At 40.8% G+C, this 20,301-nt stretch overlaps 2 protein-coding genes across 2 annotated transcripts in view; one reads left to right on the forward strand and one right to left on the reverse strand.

Annotated features, from left to right (window-relative positions):
• Positions 1 to 6,802, forward strand: part of frem3 (Fras1 related extracellular matrix 3) — a 39,523-nt gene extending 32,721 nt beyond the window's left edge. Inside the window, exons 17-24 of the mRNA XM_042485329.2 lie at positions 545 to 737; positions 824 to 928; positions 1,262 to 1,389; positions 1,482 to 1,616; positions 3,049 to 3,175; positions 3,284 to 3,471; positions 4,345 to 4,491; positions 5,234 to 6,802. Of these exons, the coding sequence (XP_042341263.2) occupies positions 545 to 737; positions 824 to 928; positions 1,262 to 1,389; positions 1,482 to 1,616; positions 3,049 to 3,175; positions 3,284 to 3,471; positions 4,345 to 4,491; positions 5,234 to 5,803 (1,593 nt within the window). The 3' untranslated portion in view covers positions 5,804 to 6,802. The remainder of the gene's footprint in view (positions 1 to 544; positions 738 to 823; positions 929 to 1,261; positions 1,390 to 1,481; positions 1,617 to 3,048; positions 3,176 to 3,283; positions 3,472 to 4,344; positions 4,492 to 5,233) is intronic.
• A 34-nt stretch (positions 6,803 to 6,836) lies between these two features.
• smarca5 (SNF2 related chromatin remodeling ATPase 5) lies at positions 6,837 to 19,964 on the reverse strand. The gene is made up of 24 exons (XM_042485548.2): positions 19,689 to 19,964; positions 17,521 to 17,646; positions 17,264 to 17,430; positions 17,074 to 17,174; positions 16,887 to 16,987; positions 16,580 to 16,759; positions 16,237 to 16,392; positions 16,001 to 16,132; positions 15,815 to 15,883; positions 15,590 to 15,699; positions 15,246 to 15,472; positions 13,821 to 13,942; positions 13,567 to 13,719; positions 13,291 to 13,423; positions 13,008 to 13,156; positions 12,796 to 12,918; positions 12,577 to 12,684; positions 11,384 to 11,497; positions 11,139 to 11,261; positions 10,900 to 11,032; positions 10,691 to 10,809; positions 9,449 to 9,661; positions 9,232 to 9,342; positions 6,837 to 7,326 (listed from the first exon to the last, which is right to left on the reverse strand). The coding sequence occupies exons 1-24, from the start codon at positions 19,758 to 19,760 to the stop codon at positions 7,261 to 7,263; spliced, it is 3,108 nt and encodes a 1,035-aa protein (XP_042341482.1). The 5' UTR covers positions 19,761 to 19,964; the 3' UTR covers positions 6,837 to 7,260.
• Between the last annotated feature and the right edge of the window lie 337 nt (positions 19,965 to 20,301).

Here is a 20,301-nt window from a genome sequence, read left to right on the forward strand (position 1 = left end):
AATTTGTCAGTTTAAAAAAAACTTACAAATTGTTTATGTTGCCAGAAATGCTTTTAGGTCAGATTTTCAATGTATGTCTCTCTACAGCTGCCGTAAGGCTCTACTGCGCATGCTCTATTCCACAATACAGAAGAACCGAGTAATTTCATACTGCAGAAATCAAGCTTTTTTAACTTCAGGTGCCGCTGCGCAACTTTCATAGTGATGATTGGGGGCACGCCTTCAGGCTGAGTCCAGTTGTTTTTATACATCCATGTTTTTTCCTCTTGTTAAAACATTTTTCATGATGTAAAATCCAAACAGAAATGCAACAAGCTTTTTGAGTTTTTGTGACTGGCAGCAGCATGCTCCCGGCCGGTTAGTTTGTCACCTACAATAGTTTTCCAAATATCCCTGCGTGTAGTCACTGTCACCAAGCACATATTTCACATATGAATGTGCGGATAAATTTCACTTTACCTTTTTCTGCCGTGAACAGGCTTTTAAACTCTTGCAGAGACACTTTTCTTAATCTTTAAAAATTTCTGATTTGTCTCTAATTCAGGTGCTGAACCTGGTCCAGTCCTACGTCACGCTGCGCGTCCCTCTGTTTGTATCCTACGTCTTCCATTCTCCAGTGGCTGTGGGAGGTTGGCAGCACTTCGACCTGCAGTCAGAGCTCAAACTCACCTTTGTGTACGATACGGCTATTCTGTGGCAGGACGGTATCGGCAGCCCACCCGAGGCAGAGCTACAGGGTATGTTCTCAGAGCGCTGCTGCTCCCTGCCGGTTCTTACAGTCCATTTGTGAAGCACTCTGTAACTTTGTTCTCTGCTCTCACAGGAGCCATGTACCCAACCAGCATGCGTATAAATGAGGAGGGACGTCTGGTGGTCAACTTTAAGACAGAAGCTCGCTTCAGGGGACAGTTTGTTATGTCTCATCCAGGTAAGGAGGTGGCGCACACACACACACACACACACCCTAAAACCATCTACTGTTGTCACTCTATACAGCGACCTCCTATTGGATTACCCCTGTGGCCGACATCCTCTCTTCATCTATTTGTGGAGTTCCACATTAGGGGTGCTTCCTGTGCGAAAGTGGCAGAGGTCATTTCAGCAAATGTCAAAATGACCCCTCAGCGTTCACAGTCAGGAAGCGAGTGACACAAACAATGTAAAAGGTCACTCTATAAATATAAAAGTAGACACTGTGGCTAGTTGTAGTTTGGACAAAATACAGCTTTAAAGATTTATGACGATGCATGTTTGTTTTCAGGAACCAGCGTGTCATCCATGGTGATCTGTGCCGACCACCCTGGGCTGACGTTCACTCTCGCCCTGGTCAGGACTGAGCCGACTTACAACCAGCCCATGCAGCAGTGGAGCTTTGTCTCAGACTTTGCTGTGAGTCAATATGAAGTCAAAACTTGCCAGCTGTGCTGAACTGTTCATAAACGTCATATACAGCCTGAGAATTGTTTCGGTGTGACCTTTAGGTGCGAGACTACTCCGGGACCTACACTGTGAAGTTGGTCGCCTGCATAGCATCACCCAACGGGGAGTTCAGCATCCCTCCTGTCTGCCACCCGAGAGAGCCACTTACGTTTGATATGGACATTCGTTTCCAGCAGGTTAGCCTTCATATCCTGACAAACTCACCTAATTTATTATTATTTAGTTCTGGATTAACAACAGTCAGGTCCAAAGCAACAACACATGTTTTTCTCAAGATGACAGTGCAAATACATGGCCTTAACAATCATTTAGACCAGTGGTTCTGAACTGTTTTTTTGTGTGGAGGATCCCTAAAATAACGTACATTATGTAATTGGTAAGATTTCTCTTCAGAGAGCTCTATCTGAAAAGATTTTGGCTGTTAGATATGAGGCCAAAATTCTATAGTTGTCAACTATAGCTGAGGATATTACCATGTAAAAAGTGAAACTTATAATCAGTATAGCCACTCTTATGACTCTGAGTGCTTCTGATATGATTTCAAAACACGTCTCCTTGCTTCACTGACTCACATCTCCGCCTACTCGTGCGTCTTCGGTTTAAGCTCCTCCAGAAGCCTCCTTTCTTCTCAAGGTGCATTTTGAAGGCAGTGGTTCTCAACCAGGGGTCCTTAAGGAGGTTCCAGGGGGTCTCCAGAAAATTGGGGAATAGTTTATTTTCAGGATTTAATCAACTGTGCAAGTGAGCCCAGTGTTAGTAAGGTTAGTAAGTTCTGCTGGGTTCACATTAGACGAGGAAGCACCCCGATATGTTAATTGTCACGCAGCCGCTCGTCAGCAGTCGCCTGGCCATTTATACTCGGAGCGCATTCCTCCGCGCTGGTCAGTGGTGATTCTCTGTCTCTGCCCCTTTCTTATCACACGGAGAGCTCTGTCTCTCTGTCCCTGTCTCTCTGTCCCTGTCCCTCTGTCCCTGTCCCTCTGTCCCTGTCTCTCTGTCCCTGTCCCTCTGTCCCTGTCCCTCTGTCCCTGTCCCTCTGTCCCTGTCTCTCTGTCCCTGTCCCTCTGTCCCTGCTTGCCTCTGTGCCTCTGGCTGTATGTCCGTGTCTTTGTGTGTACATGTTTTCAGATGGACTGGATCTAATCAAGGAGGTCCATGACCTTATGTGTATCAATTAAGGGATTCATGACATGAAAAAAGTTGAGAAACACTGATTTAGAAGTTTGTAACATCCTCCATGATGGTGAAGGGGGGACGATTTCTGGATAACAGAAGGAGAGAGGACATGAGGAAGCATTTAGGAAAAAACAGGAAAATATAAGGTTTCTTTACTCACGTTGGGCTCACTTTTATAGTGAATTAAGTAGTGAAAATAAACTGTTCTCCATTTTTCTGAGAATTACCTGGAACTCCCTGAAGCACCTCTGGTTGAGAACCACTGATTTAGACTTTAATAACTTCTAATTGTTTTCAGGGGAATTTAATTTGTCAGGAAAAGTGTGCAGCATTTACACACTTTCTTATAAAGATGGGTTCTTTTTGCAGTATCACTTTCATTCACAACCAGAATGGTTTTTTTTGTTCTGTAACTGTTGTTCTGTGCTCCAGGTGAGTGACCCAGTTGCAGCCGAGTTTAGCCTCAACACTCAGATGTTCCTGCTGTCCAAAAAGGAGTTGTGGTTATCCGATGGCTCCATGGGCTTTGGAGAGGGGTCTGATGCTGCTTTTTCAGAAGGTACTACATCACTGCCCCCTAGTGGATATTAGTAAACATTACAGCAGAGGACCATTAACCCTCTGAGGACCCCATCATACTTACCATTTCCCCTGTTCTTCACTTCAGGCTCTACAATCTACGGCCGTGTGATGGTGGATCCAGTCCAGAACCTGGGCGACTCCTTCTCCTGCAGCATTGAGAAAGTCTTCCTCTGCACCGGAGCAGACGGCTACGTTCCCAAGTACAACCCCACCAACAAGGAGTACGGCTGCCTGGCCGACGCTCCCTCTCTGCTTTACAGATTCAAAATCCTGGTAAGATGCAATGAATCCACATACTTTATGGTGTTGTGGTCAATAACTAAGTAAATTTACCTCAGTATTATACCAAAGTACAGTTTTACTATACTTAGGTATAAGCACAGTATAGTTTTTTATCTCATTACTTTGAAATACAGATATTGTAATTTGACTCTGATGCATTTCTATGAAGGCGCACTTTACTCGATACGTGTGCATTGAAGTCAGCGGGTGATTTTTTTTGTTTGTTTTTCTAAGATGCAAAAGTCCAAAAACTGTTATCATGCACTTCTGTATGTGGTTTGTACCTCTACCTTATGCATGCACTTTTCAGATTAGGCAGCTCATCAGTAGAAATAGTTGGCAAGGAAAGATCAAACTTTTTCACAATTCTGGCAATGCTGCATAATAGAAGTTGAGTTAATGTTTGTCCTGTCGATAAAGCAGCTTACATGTTTCGGTCCAGATTAAAGCTGATTGTTGTTGAGTTTCTGCTGTGAGTCTTGTTGCAGTTAATGTTTATTTTAATCTGAAGTTTTATATTTCTTTAGATTAAATTAAACAAAATGATGAACAAAAAAGTTGATTTAACCTAGACTAGTGGGTTGTTTTAGTCATCAGGTTCTGTAAATATATTGTGACAATATACACCATGCGTTGAGATTAAAAAAAAAGGAACAATACTTTGAATACATGGGTATTTTAAAAGCAAGTACTTTAGTACTTTAACTCATGTAAAAATTTAACTTTCACTTGTATTAGAGTACTATTTGACCAGGATTATCTAGACTTTGACTCAAGAAACAGAGTTGTGTCTTTGTCCACCACTGGTTGTGGTTTTCAAAAGAAGTGGAGTTTAATTCTTGAATTTCTGTGTTTTTCCTGCAGGACAAGGCCCAGCCAGAGACTCAAGCTACAGCATTTGGCGATGTGTCTTTTAAGGCTACACTGGCTCAAGACACACCTGGGGGTCTTCCTTTGATCAGACAGCCAGGATCCGACGGCTTCACACTCTCCTCATCTCCACTTTTCCAGGTCTTTAAATACAGATTGTTCTTTTAACATAAAAACATCATAGATTCATTCAAACCTTTTTCAAGACTCAGGACATTAGTTGAGGTTGACCTTCATTTTCAGACAAATAGCGGTAAATAGCGGCAGCAGCTTTTACACATATGACATCCCCATCCCCAGATCTAAAGAAAAAGATTCAGCTATTCTTTTTCTGTGTAAAAAATGAAACAATTCTTATTTCTGTATAAAAAGCTAATTATTATCAATGTATTAGTAAAATACCAAGGTATTGTACTGTGCTGCCGTCTATATGAAAGTGCCATGTGCAAAATGAATATTAAAGGGGGCCTATAAGACCCAAAGCCTAAGCCAAAGGGAGCACTTTCTCTCCCCCTGAAGACGCTGTTCCTAAGCAGCCTGAAACAGCTGGTTTGAGTTTCAGTGTTTACTTCTGTAACTTGGTGACGTCACAATGTAACAAATAGAATAAAATGTGCATAGAGAGAGTCAGCTGACCGATTAGAGCAGACTTGGCTCCCTGGGAGACACATGATGTGTTTTTTGAACATTAAAACATGTAAAACTATTCTAGTAGACCGCAAAATACAAATATGATCCCGTAAATGAGCATAATAGGGCTTCTATAAAAGATGCTGTACGATTAGCCTTGGTGAACAGCATCCATTTGGTTTTATCTGAGTGAAAAACGTAGTTATGGTTATGTAAATACGGTTAGGAAAACTTAAATGTGTTTCTTCTTCAGGTGGCTGCCGGTCGAGAATGGTTCATCCACACTATTTACACAGTCCGCTCCCGAGAAAATGCCAACCGCAACATCGGTAAGCGCAGTGTGGAGTACTTGCATCACAGCATGTCGTCTGTAGAGCAGCCTGAGACCTCCAACGTGGCCTTGCACCGCCACCGCCGCGCCGCCCCCGCTTTCTCCATCCCTGGTGTGGCCCAGGACATCGGCGTCGAAAACAACCGGGGCACCAACATCCAACACATCGCTCTGGACCGAGCAGACCGCATGGTGGTCAGCCAGCGCCAGCCCTGGTCCCCTAACCGTGACGCCCTCCTGGAGCGCCCCCTGCTGGAAAGTTCAGGCAGAGAACTGGCTGACACCTCCACCCTGCCCATGTTAGTGGGCCTCGCAGGTCTGATCCTTCTCATCTGCCTCATCGCCACCATCGTCATTCTTCTGCTGCGGCGCAAGAAGAGGGAAAAGAAGACCCAGTTCCCTCCTTACGCCACCTCCTCTTCCTCAGCCTACAGCGGCTACAGCCACAGCCCAGCGGGCATGTGGAGCAGCTCAGACAACTCTGAGGTCTAGATACGGATCCACCTCAAACACCTGCCCCTTATTAAAAAGACTATGATAGTCTCCTCCACCATTGTGCCTTTAAAGCCCAACTCTTGTAGCACTGAATAGAGCCCAGTGCACCCTGCGGACAGCACAATATGACAGTGCCTGGGGCCTATATGCAGAGAATGCACCAGAGTTTTCGGAGGCTTACTGATCTCCGATGATGGTTAGTTCTTGCTATAATGTACTGTGGGTTTCTGCAGCCCATTTTGAATCATGGATGTACGAAGAAGCCCCTCACAATGCTTCACTGGTTGCCAAGTTGTAAAGTATCTCGCTTTATTCTGAGTTTGCAAATGAATGCATGAAAACCCCAGTTCAGTAAATGCAATTATATCAAGAGTAAGGGGCAACCTTGTTTAAATTTAATGAAAGAAAATACTTTTCCTCCTTTAAAAATAACCAGTTTACCAATTTTTTATGACTATTTTTTGTTGTTCTTTATTTTGTGGAGAGTAGAGCCCAATGGACTGAATGTTAGTTGAAACAGACCTTAATGAATGATGTGATAAATGACTTTTAGTATTGATCACTGTTGTGCTTTAAAAGCCTGCAGAACTCCTGCCCACTGCTGAGTAACAATACCAATATGGTGTCATTGAAAGGGATTGTAAATGTCATTTTAGGCCTTTGCGAATGCAGATTTTTTTTTTTTTTTTTTACATTTTTTTCAGGTCAATGTGGCAGAAATCAGATGCAAAACTATCTGTGTACATATCAATGTAGGAAGATGAAAAAAGGTATTACTACACCCTGGTGAAACTTGAAAAAAATGATGAACTATACGTCTCTCTGGTTTGTTGATCAAGTCCTGAAAAAACAAGTACAGCATAAAAGTTTTTCTTTTACAGGTTATATTATATTTTAGTGCGCCAATAGACTTTCATGGCTTATTAATTTTGTCATATTCAAGAGTTTGGATGTATGTACACCTCAACTGCTAAATACAAATGTCCTTTTTTTTTTTGAATCAGTGTCTTATTTACGAGAGTGCACACAATTTTTAAAAAAACAGTAAGTTTATTTGTGACGTTCAAAAAGACATTTTTTATCTTCACATAGGAAGATAAAAGAACAAATGTTTTCTTAAAAATAAAAAGGGTACATACGGTTTCGAGCAATGGAATGTGGTACAACCAACAGGCATAAATACATTTATCTCAAGTAAGTACTAGTAAAAAAAGGACTAGCAAACAAAAAACTAAATCAGCACAGCTGCAGTGTTTAGGTCAGTGACAAGGCAGGCCTGTAAAGGAGCACTTCCTAAAACCTAACACAACAAAGTCAGTCCATCAGGGGGATTTTACACAGTACATTATCATAGCCTGCAAAACAAACACAGACACTAGGACTAACGACACCGGAGCTGGCTGCCGCCCTCGAATCCTGACGCTGTACGCAATGGAGTTAATTTGTGAACGGCTTCACAACTTGAGCTTTTTCCTGCGTCCACGACCATCTGGGGTTGCATCTGACTTCCGTTTCTGGGCCTAGGTGAGAGGAGAAAATTATTAGAGAGGATTTTACAAGACAAAAGACACAAAAACAGACAAAGACAGGGCTGAGTAAAAAAACAACACTTTTTACTTTCCAGTATTGAAATATCAAAGTATCAAAAGTTAGATTTATAATCTTTGATTTATTTCATGTTGACAAAGTCACAGAGTTCAGACAAACACAAGGGATACAACACCTGAGGAAAAACATTGTTCAGTTTCTCCTCGCTCGTCCAGCATGTTTAGGATCTCTCCCTGTTCAAACACAGCTGATTCAAATGATCGGCTCATTCTGAACTCCTGCCGCTGCTTGTTGACGGGCTGATCATTTATTTCAGCTGTGTCACAGCAGAGAAAGATCCAAAACACGCAGGACAACTGGAGCTCTCGAGAAGTTTGGGAAACGCTGATTTAAGGTATAAAAAAGTTACTGCTCTGAAACTCTGTAGTTGCGTTTACAAAAACAATAATTTCCAAGTAGACAACTGTCAGTTTATTTAAACTGCAGAAAAATGTGAAATTGGAAAAAAAATGTTTTTTGCTTATGTCACTTTCAGGCATAATTGTAACGTTTGAAGATATAAAGTTAAACACGATCGTCTGACCTTTGACATTTCTGCTGTGTTTATTTTATGATTTTATATACTGTGCTGCTTTGATAGCGTCTTTGATAAACTAAATCTACCGCCACAGAGGCTAAACGATGCAACGCTGACGACAGAGACCACAGTAAATGGTATTTTAGCCACCTGAAAAAAATCAATCAGTTCATCAGTTTAAGTTTACGCTGCATTTAGAATATTTTCACCGCTTTGCATTACACACTAACTAATGAAGGCAGTGGGTGACCAGCAACTCCAGTGCTGTGCAATGTGAAAAAAAAGATTTTGTAAATGGAGTCTGGTGCAAGGTTCCCACACATTGTCAGGGATAAAATTTCAAATCTTCAAATCAAGCATCCCACATGATGTGTTCAAGGACTGTCAAAAATTTGAAAATCGATAATTGATTTTAACAGTTTCTGACTGTGATAAATGGTTTGAATGGTTTAAGGTTTTTAAAGAAAACTCGCTTCTCAAAAATGTAAGAAAAAAATTGTCCCAAATTAAGTTTTCTATAAAAAAAAAAATCACAAAATTCCAAAACTTTTTTAAAGACAACATGCTTTCCAAACCAGTTTTCATTAAAAAAAAAACCAAAAACAACAAAACAAGTTTTCTATAAAAAATTTCAAATTTTTTTTTAAAGTTGTATGCTCCTCCCTTAAAGCCAAAAGTGCTGAAAAAAAGTATTTAATATGCCTGGTAGGCGTACGTGAAGGGAAATTCAGTATGTGGGGAGAAAATGAAGAAACATACATGATAAACAAATAAATATTAACAACATAACCAAAATGTTGTCACACCTTGACGTATATCAGAGCTACGTTACAGAAACAAAAAATTAATTCACCTTTACATTATAATAATGTAGTTTAACACATTTCTATGATTTTTCCAAAACTTTCTATGAGTTTTACCTATTCCATGACTTTTTCAGGCCTGGAAAATGTAATTGTGAAATTCTATGACTTTCCCAGGTTTTCCATGACCGTGGGAACCCTGCTGGTGGATTTGGGACAACGGCTGCAATTTCCATCAGAAACGGCTGCTGATAGCAAGGTAATGTTTAAAAACATTATAAATACTGATTTATTTAGTCGAGCCTTTTGTTAGATGATTAAAACTAAATAATTGAGGCGGTGTTTCGTTGTATGTACATGACACAAGTTTTTAAACCTGAAAGTCATCGTAAACAAACATTGTGATCCCAAAAAATATCTCTGACCTCAAACGACCGTTAGCATTGATAAAAAAAAGCGTCTTGCTTCCTGTAATACGAAACAGATTTGTAACTTACTGAGCCAGACTTTGGGCCGCGTTTCTTCTTCTCAGCTTTCTCCCTCTCCTCCAGCTCCATGTTCTCCCTCTCTATCAGCGTGATCAGGGTGTTACATCGCCTCTGCAGCTCCTAAACACACATCGCCATTGTAATTTAGAGGCAACAATTTTAAAACATTATGCAAAAAACCCCCCAAAACAAACAGGAGATAAAACGCAGAGAAGCCGACATTTACCATGGCAGTCCTGGATTTAAGGAACCAGTCGAAGCGGAACTGAGGTGAGTTGCGGATGCACTGACGCAGCTCATCGTACACGCTCTCCTTGTCGAAGCCCAGCTTGTGTAGCATACAGATCAGGAAGCGGTCCTCCTCCTCCGTGTAGTTCTTGCCTTTGTTGGTGCCGTAGGAGATGCGGAGCTGATGGAAGGGAGCCTTGTAGCGACCAATCTGGGCAGGGAGACGAGAAGCGCACCGAGGGGCCGTTAATGAAATCATCGATCAGGGAGAGCAGATAACGTGATGAAGACACAATTAAGGGATCAGAGCAAGATTTAAGAGTTTAAGTGTTTAACAAGAGGCTTAATGAGATAAAGCTAATTAGGTAGTTTTAACAAGAAATGAACAGCCAGTGTGGTTGACAGTAGTGGTGGAATGTAACAAGTACATTTACAATTGTACTGTACTTTAGTACAAATTTCAGGTACTTGTACTTTGAGTATTTTTTCATTCCACAATGTACATTTACTCCACTACATTTCAGAGGGGAATATTGTACTTTTTACCTCATTACATTTATCTGAAAGCTTTGGTTACTAGTTACTTAGATTTTAAGATGTTTGCATGAAAAACAGGAGAGTGTATAAAATACGTTTTGTTAAATAAACATCCAAACAGTTTATAGAAGTGCAGCTGAAGTGATCAGATTATTCCATTAGCTGGTTGACAGAAAATTAATCTGTAGCTGTAGTTGTTCTTCTTTCAAATATTTTTTTGGGGGTGTTTTTTTTTTTTTAAATTATTTTTCTGAAATATGTATTTTGGCAACTATTTAAATAAACATTCAAATCTTTTTTTCTGTTTTTGAATAGTTTTGATTTTTTGAGGTGCTTCTTTTTCTTAGATTTTTCAGTATTGGGTACTTTGGAGAATATTTAAAAAAACATTTCAGTCGTTTTCATTTATTTTTGAATAGATTTGAGGTTTTGCTGTATTCTTTTTATTTGTTGAATTGGACATTTTGGCAACTATTTTCATAAAAATTAGTCATCACTTTTTGATGAACAGTTTTGAATTTTGGGAGCTGTTTTTCTTTTCTTAAGTCTTCAGTCAATTTTCCTGATTATACTTTTACTTAAGTAACATTTTTCAATGGTGGAATTTTACTTAAGTGACAAAGTACTTTCACAGTGTGGTATTAGTACTTCTACTAAAGTGAAGGAGGTAGATACTCCTTCCCTCTGGCTGACAGTCAGCTACCTTTGAATCCAGTGCTTTCTTGATGCTAATCCTCCTCTGGATCCTGGCCTCTCCTCGCTCTATCTGCGCCATGATCTTCTCGATATCCTGCAGCTCGTTACAGCGCTCCCAGAATACAGCTGGACGAACAAACAAGCAGGAATTCACTCAACATTCAAAGAAATTCAAAGTTTGCTTGTGAAACAGAGGATGAAACATGGAGTCATTACCGGAGTACTCCATGACTTCCTCTGGAGTTTTTCCCTCCACCTCTCTGGCGATGTTCTCAATATCGTCTCTGCCCCACTTCTCGTTGGCTTTGATGAACTGGTTGAAGTCACGTTTGTTCCAGATAGTAAATCCCTGCAATGAAGGTGCAATTGGTCAAAATTTGCACAAAACATTGAACCTGGATTTGCAGCTTATTAGCCATGAATTTATTGGCTTTTAGCTGGAGAATAGTGAACACCTGTTGCAGCAGGTTCTCCTTCTCCTCCAGCTCCTCCTCAGTGAGAGCTTCGGCCTCATCAATCTTAGCCTGCTCTTCTTTCTGGAGCTGAGCCGAATTTGGCATGTCTGGATTACGGGGAACCTAAAGAGACACAGACGAACTTTAAGACATTTCTAAAAAAAAAAACAAAACAAACAAACATTCTAACTCCAGTCAAATGTGTACAAATAGTCTATTTCTCATCTTAAAAAACGTCTTTGTACCTTGTAGCCGATGGTCTTCCTGTAGAACAGAATTTCTTTTTCTAGAAGCTCGAAAAGACGTGGAGGGAAGAACTGGAAGTCCTGGACATTTGGCTGCTTTGGAGGACGAGGAGCCTGGGAAATAAAGTCAAACAAACACATTTTATGGCTCAACCAGGAAAACATGCCATCGGCCATAATTAAAACATTGTAATTACACATTCTGTTGCATTAACACCTGACAGTGTATCCTACAGCGGGTTTATACGTCTGCAGAGACGCTCACACTAAACCTCAGCCTGATGTGCACCCAGAAATGTAACCACAGGTTGTGACGACGCAGGCCCCCAGGTTATTTTTGTAGGCTGAAAATAATTTCCAGCAGTGAAAATGGATCTTTTATTTACTTTCATTTGATGATAAGTAAAAAATAAACTGAGAAGACACTAAAGCTCCCACAAAAGAGCATTTCAATGTTAGTGTAAGATTTATCCTGGCTTAATATAAGTAGAGAAAAGTACAATCATCTACGCAATCGGAAATGTCAAAGGCTTCTGATATTGTTAGCATGTTGAATATTGTTGTCGGGTGCAAACCTCGTTTTTTTTCATAAATTAATTCTACTGGTCCCCCTCTATGTCCGTCAGTGGGTTTTACAAAAACCTCATATCTCCACTGGATCCTTTTAAAAACAGTGTTTTTTCTAATTCCTGAAAAATAGCAATTTGGCAATAGGTTTGCACCCGACAGCAGCAATATGTTGGTAAAAAAAAAAAAAGGTCTAATGTAAGACAATCGTTTGTCTTTGCACCTTGTGAGTTATAATGGAGCCAAATTTTGATTTTCTGTGCTAATAATGTTAGCATGCAGTATTTGTAGGGAAAATATGGCTAACAAAAAACTTTGTCTGTGAACCTTGTGAGTTAGAATAGAGCCTAATGTGTTATAATTTCTAACTTAAAATAGAGCTGAATTTTGTAATTTTGTTTAATACTGTCGGTATTTAGTTATAATTTAAATGCGTTTGTTGAATCAATCAAACTTTACTGCCCTCGCAGAAACTCTACACAGTGGCCTAGAAACCCCACCGCCAACGAGCATTTGAGATGTAATGCACATAAATGCAAACACCAGCTAACATCAGCTGCGTGGAGCCAATGTACAGGTCAGTCTAAGGTGTGTGTGTGTGTGTGTGTGTGTGTGTCCGCCCCTACCTTGGGTGCTTTAGGCTCACTGACACGCAGAGCCTCTCTGAAGTAGGCATCCACAGCGTAATTGGCTTTCCTTTCTCTCTTCGGGGGCTCGATCCAGTTGGTGATTACCTGAATGAAGAAGCAAGACGGGTATCAAGGTAAAGACTCAACGATTTATGTTGTTGGAGTATAAGTCTGAACACTGATGTTAGTCTTTTTTTTCTTTTTCTATTTTTTTACCTTTTTCTTCTCTCTATAGTCTTCTCCTTCAAATGTGTACACGCTGCTGTTTTCTGTGTCCATGGTGAAGTTTCTCAGAGTGCTCTCACCCAGTGAAGACATCTTCTCCTTCAGCTCCATGGTCTGGCAAACAACACGATCAGAGTGTCAATTTTAAAAACTAGATTAAAAAAAAAAGAGCACAGATTTTTCTGTAATGCATCGAGACTCACCTTCCTTTCGCCTCTCTCCAGGATTGCATCGATGTCGTCATCTGTGATCTCGCTCTCTTTGGAGGCAAACACGTGTGTGGCCCCGTGGCGGATGATGGACAACATCTCATCCTTGCCCAGCTTGTTTGCACTCGGATCCACGAGTCTTCCTGTGAAACAAACACGAGACAACTTTGTGGCTTTATCACATCTCTTAGTGGTGTCTTCTGTAAAGTAACAATTTTAAATTTCTCAGAGTTCCTTTATGTACAAATACCTCAAGAAGAGAAGAAAGAGGAGTTACCTTGCTGGATGACGATGGAGTCCAGGCGCAGCTTCATCTCAGCCCTCTCCACGATCCTCTCCTCCACTGTGTTTTCAGTGATGAAACGAAAGACGCGCACCTGCTTCTGCTGACCAATCCTGTGAGCTCGGTCCTGAAATAACAAGATTAAACCGGTTTACTTTCCGGCAACTGTAACCAAAGCTCTACAGCCCCGACTGTCATTTTTAGGGAAAGAAAATCAGTTTCAGAAACTCCTTAAGATGGGGAAAAAAAGGCGCAGTACAGAGTACTAACCATGGCCTGAAGGTCGACTTGAGGGTTCCAGTCTGAGTCGTAGAGGATGACCACATCCGCTGTAGCCAGGTTGATACCCAGCCCTCCCGCTCTGGTGCTCAGCATGAAGATGAACTTGGAGCTGTTGGGCTCGTTGTATGCGTTAATAGAGATCTGAAAACACACAAAGACAGGTAAGAATTACATTTATGTTATTAAATGTATCTCATGCTTTCTGAAGAAAAACAGATGATCAATCAACAGAAGCAGCGCACCTGTCTCTCCTCGTGCGGCGTCTGGCCGTCCAGGCGGCAGTAGCCATAGTTCCTCCACATGCAGTAGTCCTCCAAGATGTCCAGCATCCTGGTCATCTGACTGAAGATGAGCACACGAGAACCTGGAGAGGACAAACAGAAGAATCAGTCAGAGGTATGTAGAAAATAAGCAGTATTTTAAAATACTCTATTATGAATGTACAGTACATACTACAGATGTGATTGTTTCTGTCCATTTGGTCTGATCCAAGCTGCTTTTTGATTCCAATTTGGTGAATTACAGTTGTGGAAAGTGTGTACATTTCCTCGCATAAAGTACTTAAGCACAGTTTTATGGCACTTTATACTTTTACTCCACTCAGGGTTCCTGCAGCTTTAGGACCGTAATATTTCAGGCTTTTTAAGAGTGTTTAATGCTCCTCACTGAAGTTTAAGACCAAGTTTCTAAAAACAAAAATTAAAGGCAGTTTCATTTTGCTCAAATGTTTATTGTAACATAAACCAGTGTAAAATTGAGACTATCTACATCAAATTATTAAACACTTTTTAAAGTGGAACATATGGAAGACAGTAATTATATTACAGTATCATAAATGTATCTATTTTGTTCACCAACAAAAGTAGGAAATATCTGCCATTTTTAGCCGGTTTTCTGTTGCAATGTTGCCAATTATTTTGAGATTTGACAACGCAGAAAACGTTAAAAAAAACCAACAAAAAAAGAAACAATTCATGTTTGAACATCTTTAAGAATTTTGAAAGATAAACTTAAGTCATTCTAATACCAATTACAGCCTTATTTTTAGATTAAAGACTTTTTAAGGAACCCTGACTCCACTACATTTATTTGTCAGCTGTAGTTAAACAACCATAATGAGCTTGAAAAATACAAATAACTATCAAAGACTTTATCAGCTTTTTCTGTACTGTGACCCCTTAAAAAATCTCCAGAAATACAAGTTGTAGCTTTTCCACAAAAAGAGACATTTTCTCTCAAAACCTCACACCATTTTTCTAATAATATTTCACCAAAAAAAAAAAAAAAGGACAGCATTTGGAAGACAGTCAAGCACGACATTAGTTTTTTTTTTTCTTTTTCTTTTCCATCATTTATCTCATGACCCTTTATTTTTATTAATTTGATACATTAAACTATATTTATACTTTTTAAATAAAAATTATTTATACTGGTTTTTCTGTTAACGTCCCCTCTGATTGATGATATATATGGCATGTATATGAATTTAAGTATTTTATGATTGTTGTCTTGATACTTTTATTTAAGTAAAGAATCTGAGTACTTCTTCCACCACTTAAGAATAATTAACACAGGTGTTGTTCAGCTCGACAGAATCTAAATATTGGACAGATACAACCATGATAACAATTCATTCCCCTGAAATTACAGTGTGGCCATCTACATACCCTGCTCCTTCATCTTGGGTAGCAGCTTGTCCAGCACAACCATCTTGCCGCTGTTCACCACCAGGTGGAGGTCGGTCGTGTACGGGGGACCAGGTTCGGCACCGTCGAACAGGTACGGATGGTTGCAGCATTTCCTCAGCTGCATGAGGACGTTCAGCAGGCGCATCTTGTCCATCTTACCCGCTGAGTTCAGAATGTCGATGTCCTTCATCAGGATCTTTGTGTACCTGATGGGTTTTGACATGAGGAAATATTACATACTCGTGCGCAACAAATTAATGTCCAGTTTATTTCAAGCTGTGTAGAACAAACAAGCTAATTAAAGCTTAACTAAGGTTGCTTACCACTCGCGCTGCATCTTACTGAGACCCACATACATCTTGATCTCTTTTTTCGGAAGCAGAGTCTTCTCTACGTCCGCTTTTATACGACGAAGCAAGAAAGGACGCAGAACCTATGTAAAAAAAAAAAGTAAGTCAAAACAGCGTTTTAGGCCCAAACGAGAGAAACACGCCTGAAAATTTACAGAGAATAGCTGGAAATTTGCATGAGGAGCATTAAATACTTACAGTGTGAAGACGTTCGACCAACTTAGTATCACCCAGGCAGTTGTTTGTGTCAAACCAGGAGTCAAAGTCCTTTGAGAAAAATAAAGTTAGTACTAAAATATAAAGGAATTTTCTTCTAAATAACTGTTGGTACAACTATGGCATGAAAGTCCCTGTTGATCTTGTGCATCTGTAGGTGATTCTTACCTCTGCTGAGTTAAAGACATCAGGCAGCAGGAAGTTCAGCAGAGCCCACAGCTCGTGCAGGTTGTTTTGCAGGGGTGTCCCAGTCAGCAGCAAACGATTGGTGGTCTTAAATTCTCGCACAATCTCTGATAGCTATGGGAAATAAATAACTTCATTAGGAAAATGTGTAAAACGCTAAGCGGCTCTGACATATGCAAACATGTCAGAACAATATTTTGCTTCGGTGGCTGTCTGACCTTTGATTTCTCGTTCTTGATTCTGTGGGCTTCGTCAATGACCAGATATCTCCAGTTGAACTTCTTGAAAACCGCCTTTTCAATGATGAGCATCTCGTAGGATGTGACACACACATCCCATTCTCCTGGCAGCAGCACGTCTCTGATCAGGGCAGTCTGAAATTAAAGCAAAGACATTTAGCGTGTTCAAAGTGTAGATTTAGACAACCAGCAATAAAGCAATTCTTTTTATTTTCAGAGTTATTTCTGAAAAATAGACGCATTGCTCGGTAAAATATAAAATTATGGTATTTCCAGGTAAACAAAGCTTCTCAGTAAATCAGAATATCGTGACGCAGCCTACCCTCTCATCTCTGTCTCCGATCAGGCAGACTGCGCGGAGTGAGGGCACCCATCTCTTGAACTCATTCATCCAGTTATAGAGGGTGGATTTGGGCACCAGCACCATGTGGGGACCGGGGATGTTTCTGTAATGCTTCATATAACCCAGCAGGGAAATGGTCTGCAAAGTCTTCCCCAAACCCTGAGAAGCAGCAGAGTGAATGTGAGAAGTAGCAGTACGTTAAAATCCAGCAACAACACTATAAAAGATATTTGTCACTCCTCTTTTAAGGGACAGTTAACAGTTTTAACTGTGATAAAGTACTGACCATTTCATCAGCGAGGATGCCGTTGATGCCATTCTCATACAAAGAGATGAGCCAGTTCAGACCACGGACCTGATAGTCTCTCATTTTTCCTGTTTTGATGTCTGAATGAGGGACAAGAAGACTCGTTATCATCACTGCTGCTCATCACTTACATTTACTTTCCTCTCAAGCTGACGGAAAAACTTACAGGAGGGAGAGTCGTCAAAGCGAGTGCAGACATTAGTCGTCTTGGTGCTCTCGTTCAGAAGCTCTTCGTCCTCCTCTTGCTCTGTGCGTCGATGTCGGTTGCTGTTAATGCACAGAAAAGACAACAGTTTATTATCACAACGGGAGTAAAATTCCTAAAATTAAATTATGACACATAGAGATGCACTCACTCTCCGGCAGACAGCAGATTCTGTTTTTCATCTTTCTTGATGCGAGGGCGTCCAGGCTTCATCTTCAGGGGGGAGGTGGGGGTCTTCTGTGCAGCTGGTTGGATGAAATGAGCAAACAACTCTGTTTGCTTCAGCAGGTACTCAAATCTGTTGGTCCGGTCTGTTTGCTACACACAGGAAGACGGTCATTTTAACCTATTTATACACGAATAGATTAATGAGCCATGTAGTGAAAGCTACAGTGAAAGTGTGCGTACCACTTTCTCCTCATAACCTGGAGCAGACTCTTTAGTTTTGGATGAAGAAGAGGAAGATGCATCTTGTCCATCGGGCCCTGCATCTGAAGATGACTCCTTTCCGGCATCTGAAGAATCAGACTTCTCCTAAGCAGAAAAAAAGTAAACAGAAAAAGTCTTGTTTAGTGGCCATCCTCACTTTTTTTTTTTAGACAGGAACAGACACAAACTAGCTCTCTGGACCCCACAGAGGAAGTGGGAGAGATGAATGATTTAAAAACTCCAGACTATCATGGACATCACCCAACCTCCCCTGCATGAAACCTTAACCATTCAGAGCAGCTCCTTCACCCCGTGATGTGTGAAGGAACATTACCACTAGTCCTGTGTCCTTCCCCCGTCCTTAGTGGGCCGAAACAACAGGACTGCAAGTCAATCACAGTGCTCAACCTTCTGCACTGCTGCTTTTGCATTCTTGCACACATACTTCACACTCTTTTGACTGCATTTGATGCTGCTAACACTGCTATTTGCAGAGACAAGACATCTGACACCAGCCAATTTGATTCCCTCGGGTACAGTTCTTGTATTAAATATATTCTTTGTTCCTTACTTGTCACTAAATTTTGTCTCAGTACATGTTGCATTTACTATTTATGTTAGCATGTGGTGTTAAGCAGCCTTGATTGTTTCTCTTCATGGTTCATTTTGTGTATACTACAGCAGTGGATGAAGTACCTGAAAGCCAAAGTACAGATGTCTTTTCAGAAAATGACTTTGCTAGAAATTAAAGTCACCTGTTAGAATATTACTTAAGTAAAAGTCATAAAGTATCTGATATTTACTATACTTAAGTGTCAAAAGTAATTTTATGATATTAAATGTACTTATGTATCAAAAGAATACATTCTGGGGTTAGCTCTAGCTCACCTGGTAGAGTGTGCGCCCCATATAGCCGAGGCCTCTGCAGCAGTTAGAGTCTGACCTGTGGCCCTTTGCTGCGTGTCACTCCCCCTTCTCTCTCCCACCTTTCCTGTCTATCTAAAACTGTCCTGTCAATAAAGGGGAAAGGCCATGTCCCACAAAAAATAATCTTAAAAAAGAAAAAATTCAAGTAAACTTGGGTAATTAAAAAGCAAGCAGACAGAATTTGGGGGATCATAGAGTTTGTCTTCTTTGTAACATAAACCACCTCAAAAATGGAGTGTACATTGCATTTAAAGAAAAACAAGGTGTTATTCATCTTGAAGGATTTAGTCAAAAAATTTCCTTCCCTCCCATTTCTTAACATCCGCCTCTTCCTTCCTTCCTCGTTTTGTATTAACTAAAAAGCCTGGAGTTTTAGTATACACTTTATTTAGGAAAGTAAAAGTTGACTTAAATATAAAAACTCAAGTAAAGCACAGATACTCCCCAGAAATAGCGAAGCACTGTAACAAAGTATTATGACTTAGTTATATTGCTGCTATAGCACTGTCTACTGTTATGCGTCTGCTCCTGTACTTCTGCTGCAGTGAAACTTAAGTGTTGCTGCATGGCATCAATAAAGTTTGTTTCACGTGATGTTATTTCTGTGGAGCTACACACAAGAAAACCTCTATATTATCTGTGGGTAATCAAAACTCAAAAGTGCAGCAGAAAGCAAGTAGCAGACGTGCAGCATCCCTATGTAACAGGAGCCATTGCTGCACTGCATGCTACACTGTCCCACTGAAAACAAAGACGCAGATGGGACAGCTGAGCGGGGTTGCTGATGGACACTTCCACGAGGTTTTCGGATCACAAACACAAGCATCTCGCTGGGTGAATCTGGCCTGGGAGTAAACAAAAAGCACGCTGGGACTTTTAATGTTTTGATCGATGTGTTGCTAGCGGGGCTAAGCTAGTGGTGTGGGCGATTATGAAACCGGCTGGCCTTGTTGCTGCTCTGTGCTGTAGCTTCAGTCCCGGGTGAATGGGACCGAGCTGTTATTGTCGCGAGCTAATGATAGCGCCACCGTAGCTAACTTGGCTAACTATTAGCTCAAACAGCCCGTTGACAAAGTGAAAGTTGGGCACAAACAAAACACAAGAACAAGTGTGTTACGTTAAGTAACGGTTGGTTCAGCGTTTAAGGCTCGGTCGGAGGGTCTGTGGATGATGTGAGCGGCGCTGAGGGGAGACAATGCCCATGTTAATGCCCATCTTACCTCCGCTCCTCCGGCTTCTTCAAGTTCAGTCTGCTCTTCCCGCTGTTCCACGCAGTTTAAGATTTCGGACATTTTTACCGAATTTCAGCCTCGATTCAGATATATTCGTCCGTTATCCGGTGTCTTAAGTGATCCCGTACAAGAGCGGTTGAAGATTTTCCGAAGTTTCTCGCGGTAAATGGGAACTATCCTGTTGTTTGTAATGAAAGACACACCGGTTGGTCACAGGCAGCACGTTCCCGCTAGCTAGATCTTTCTCGGGCACCCGCGTTCACACAGCGCCAACCCGGTGTGTGGGAAATACCGCGAGACTTGGCGATGCTGCCTTTAGTGGCTGATAGAAAAATGTCGTTTTACCTCAGTTGGTTCTAAATGTTCAGTTCAGTTCAGAGCTTTTGTTGTCCCTCAAGAGTCCCGAAATTTGATCTGGAGTTGGCGATACAAAACAATTTGAAAATACAATAAACAGGCACAAAGGACATTATAGCAGCACACAACCAAACATGACTGAAAGCAATTCAGATCAACAGTAAAAGTATAAGTTAAAGTATCAATGAAAGTCTTCCAAAAGTGTCAATAAAAGCTTGGCCAAACCATTAAAAAAGTCATAAAA

Source organism: Plectropomus leopardus, chromosome 3, assembly GCF_026936395.1.
Source record: "Plectropomus leopardus strain MGB_pleo_1.0 chromosome 3, ASM2693639v1, whole genome shotgun sequence".
Classification (NCBI taxonomy): Eukaryota; Metazoa; Chordata; class Actinopteri; order Perciformes; family Serranidae; genus Plectropomus; species Plectropomus leopardus.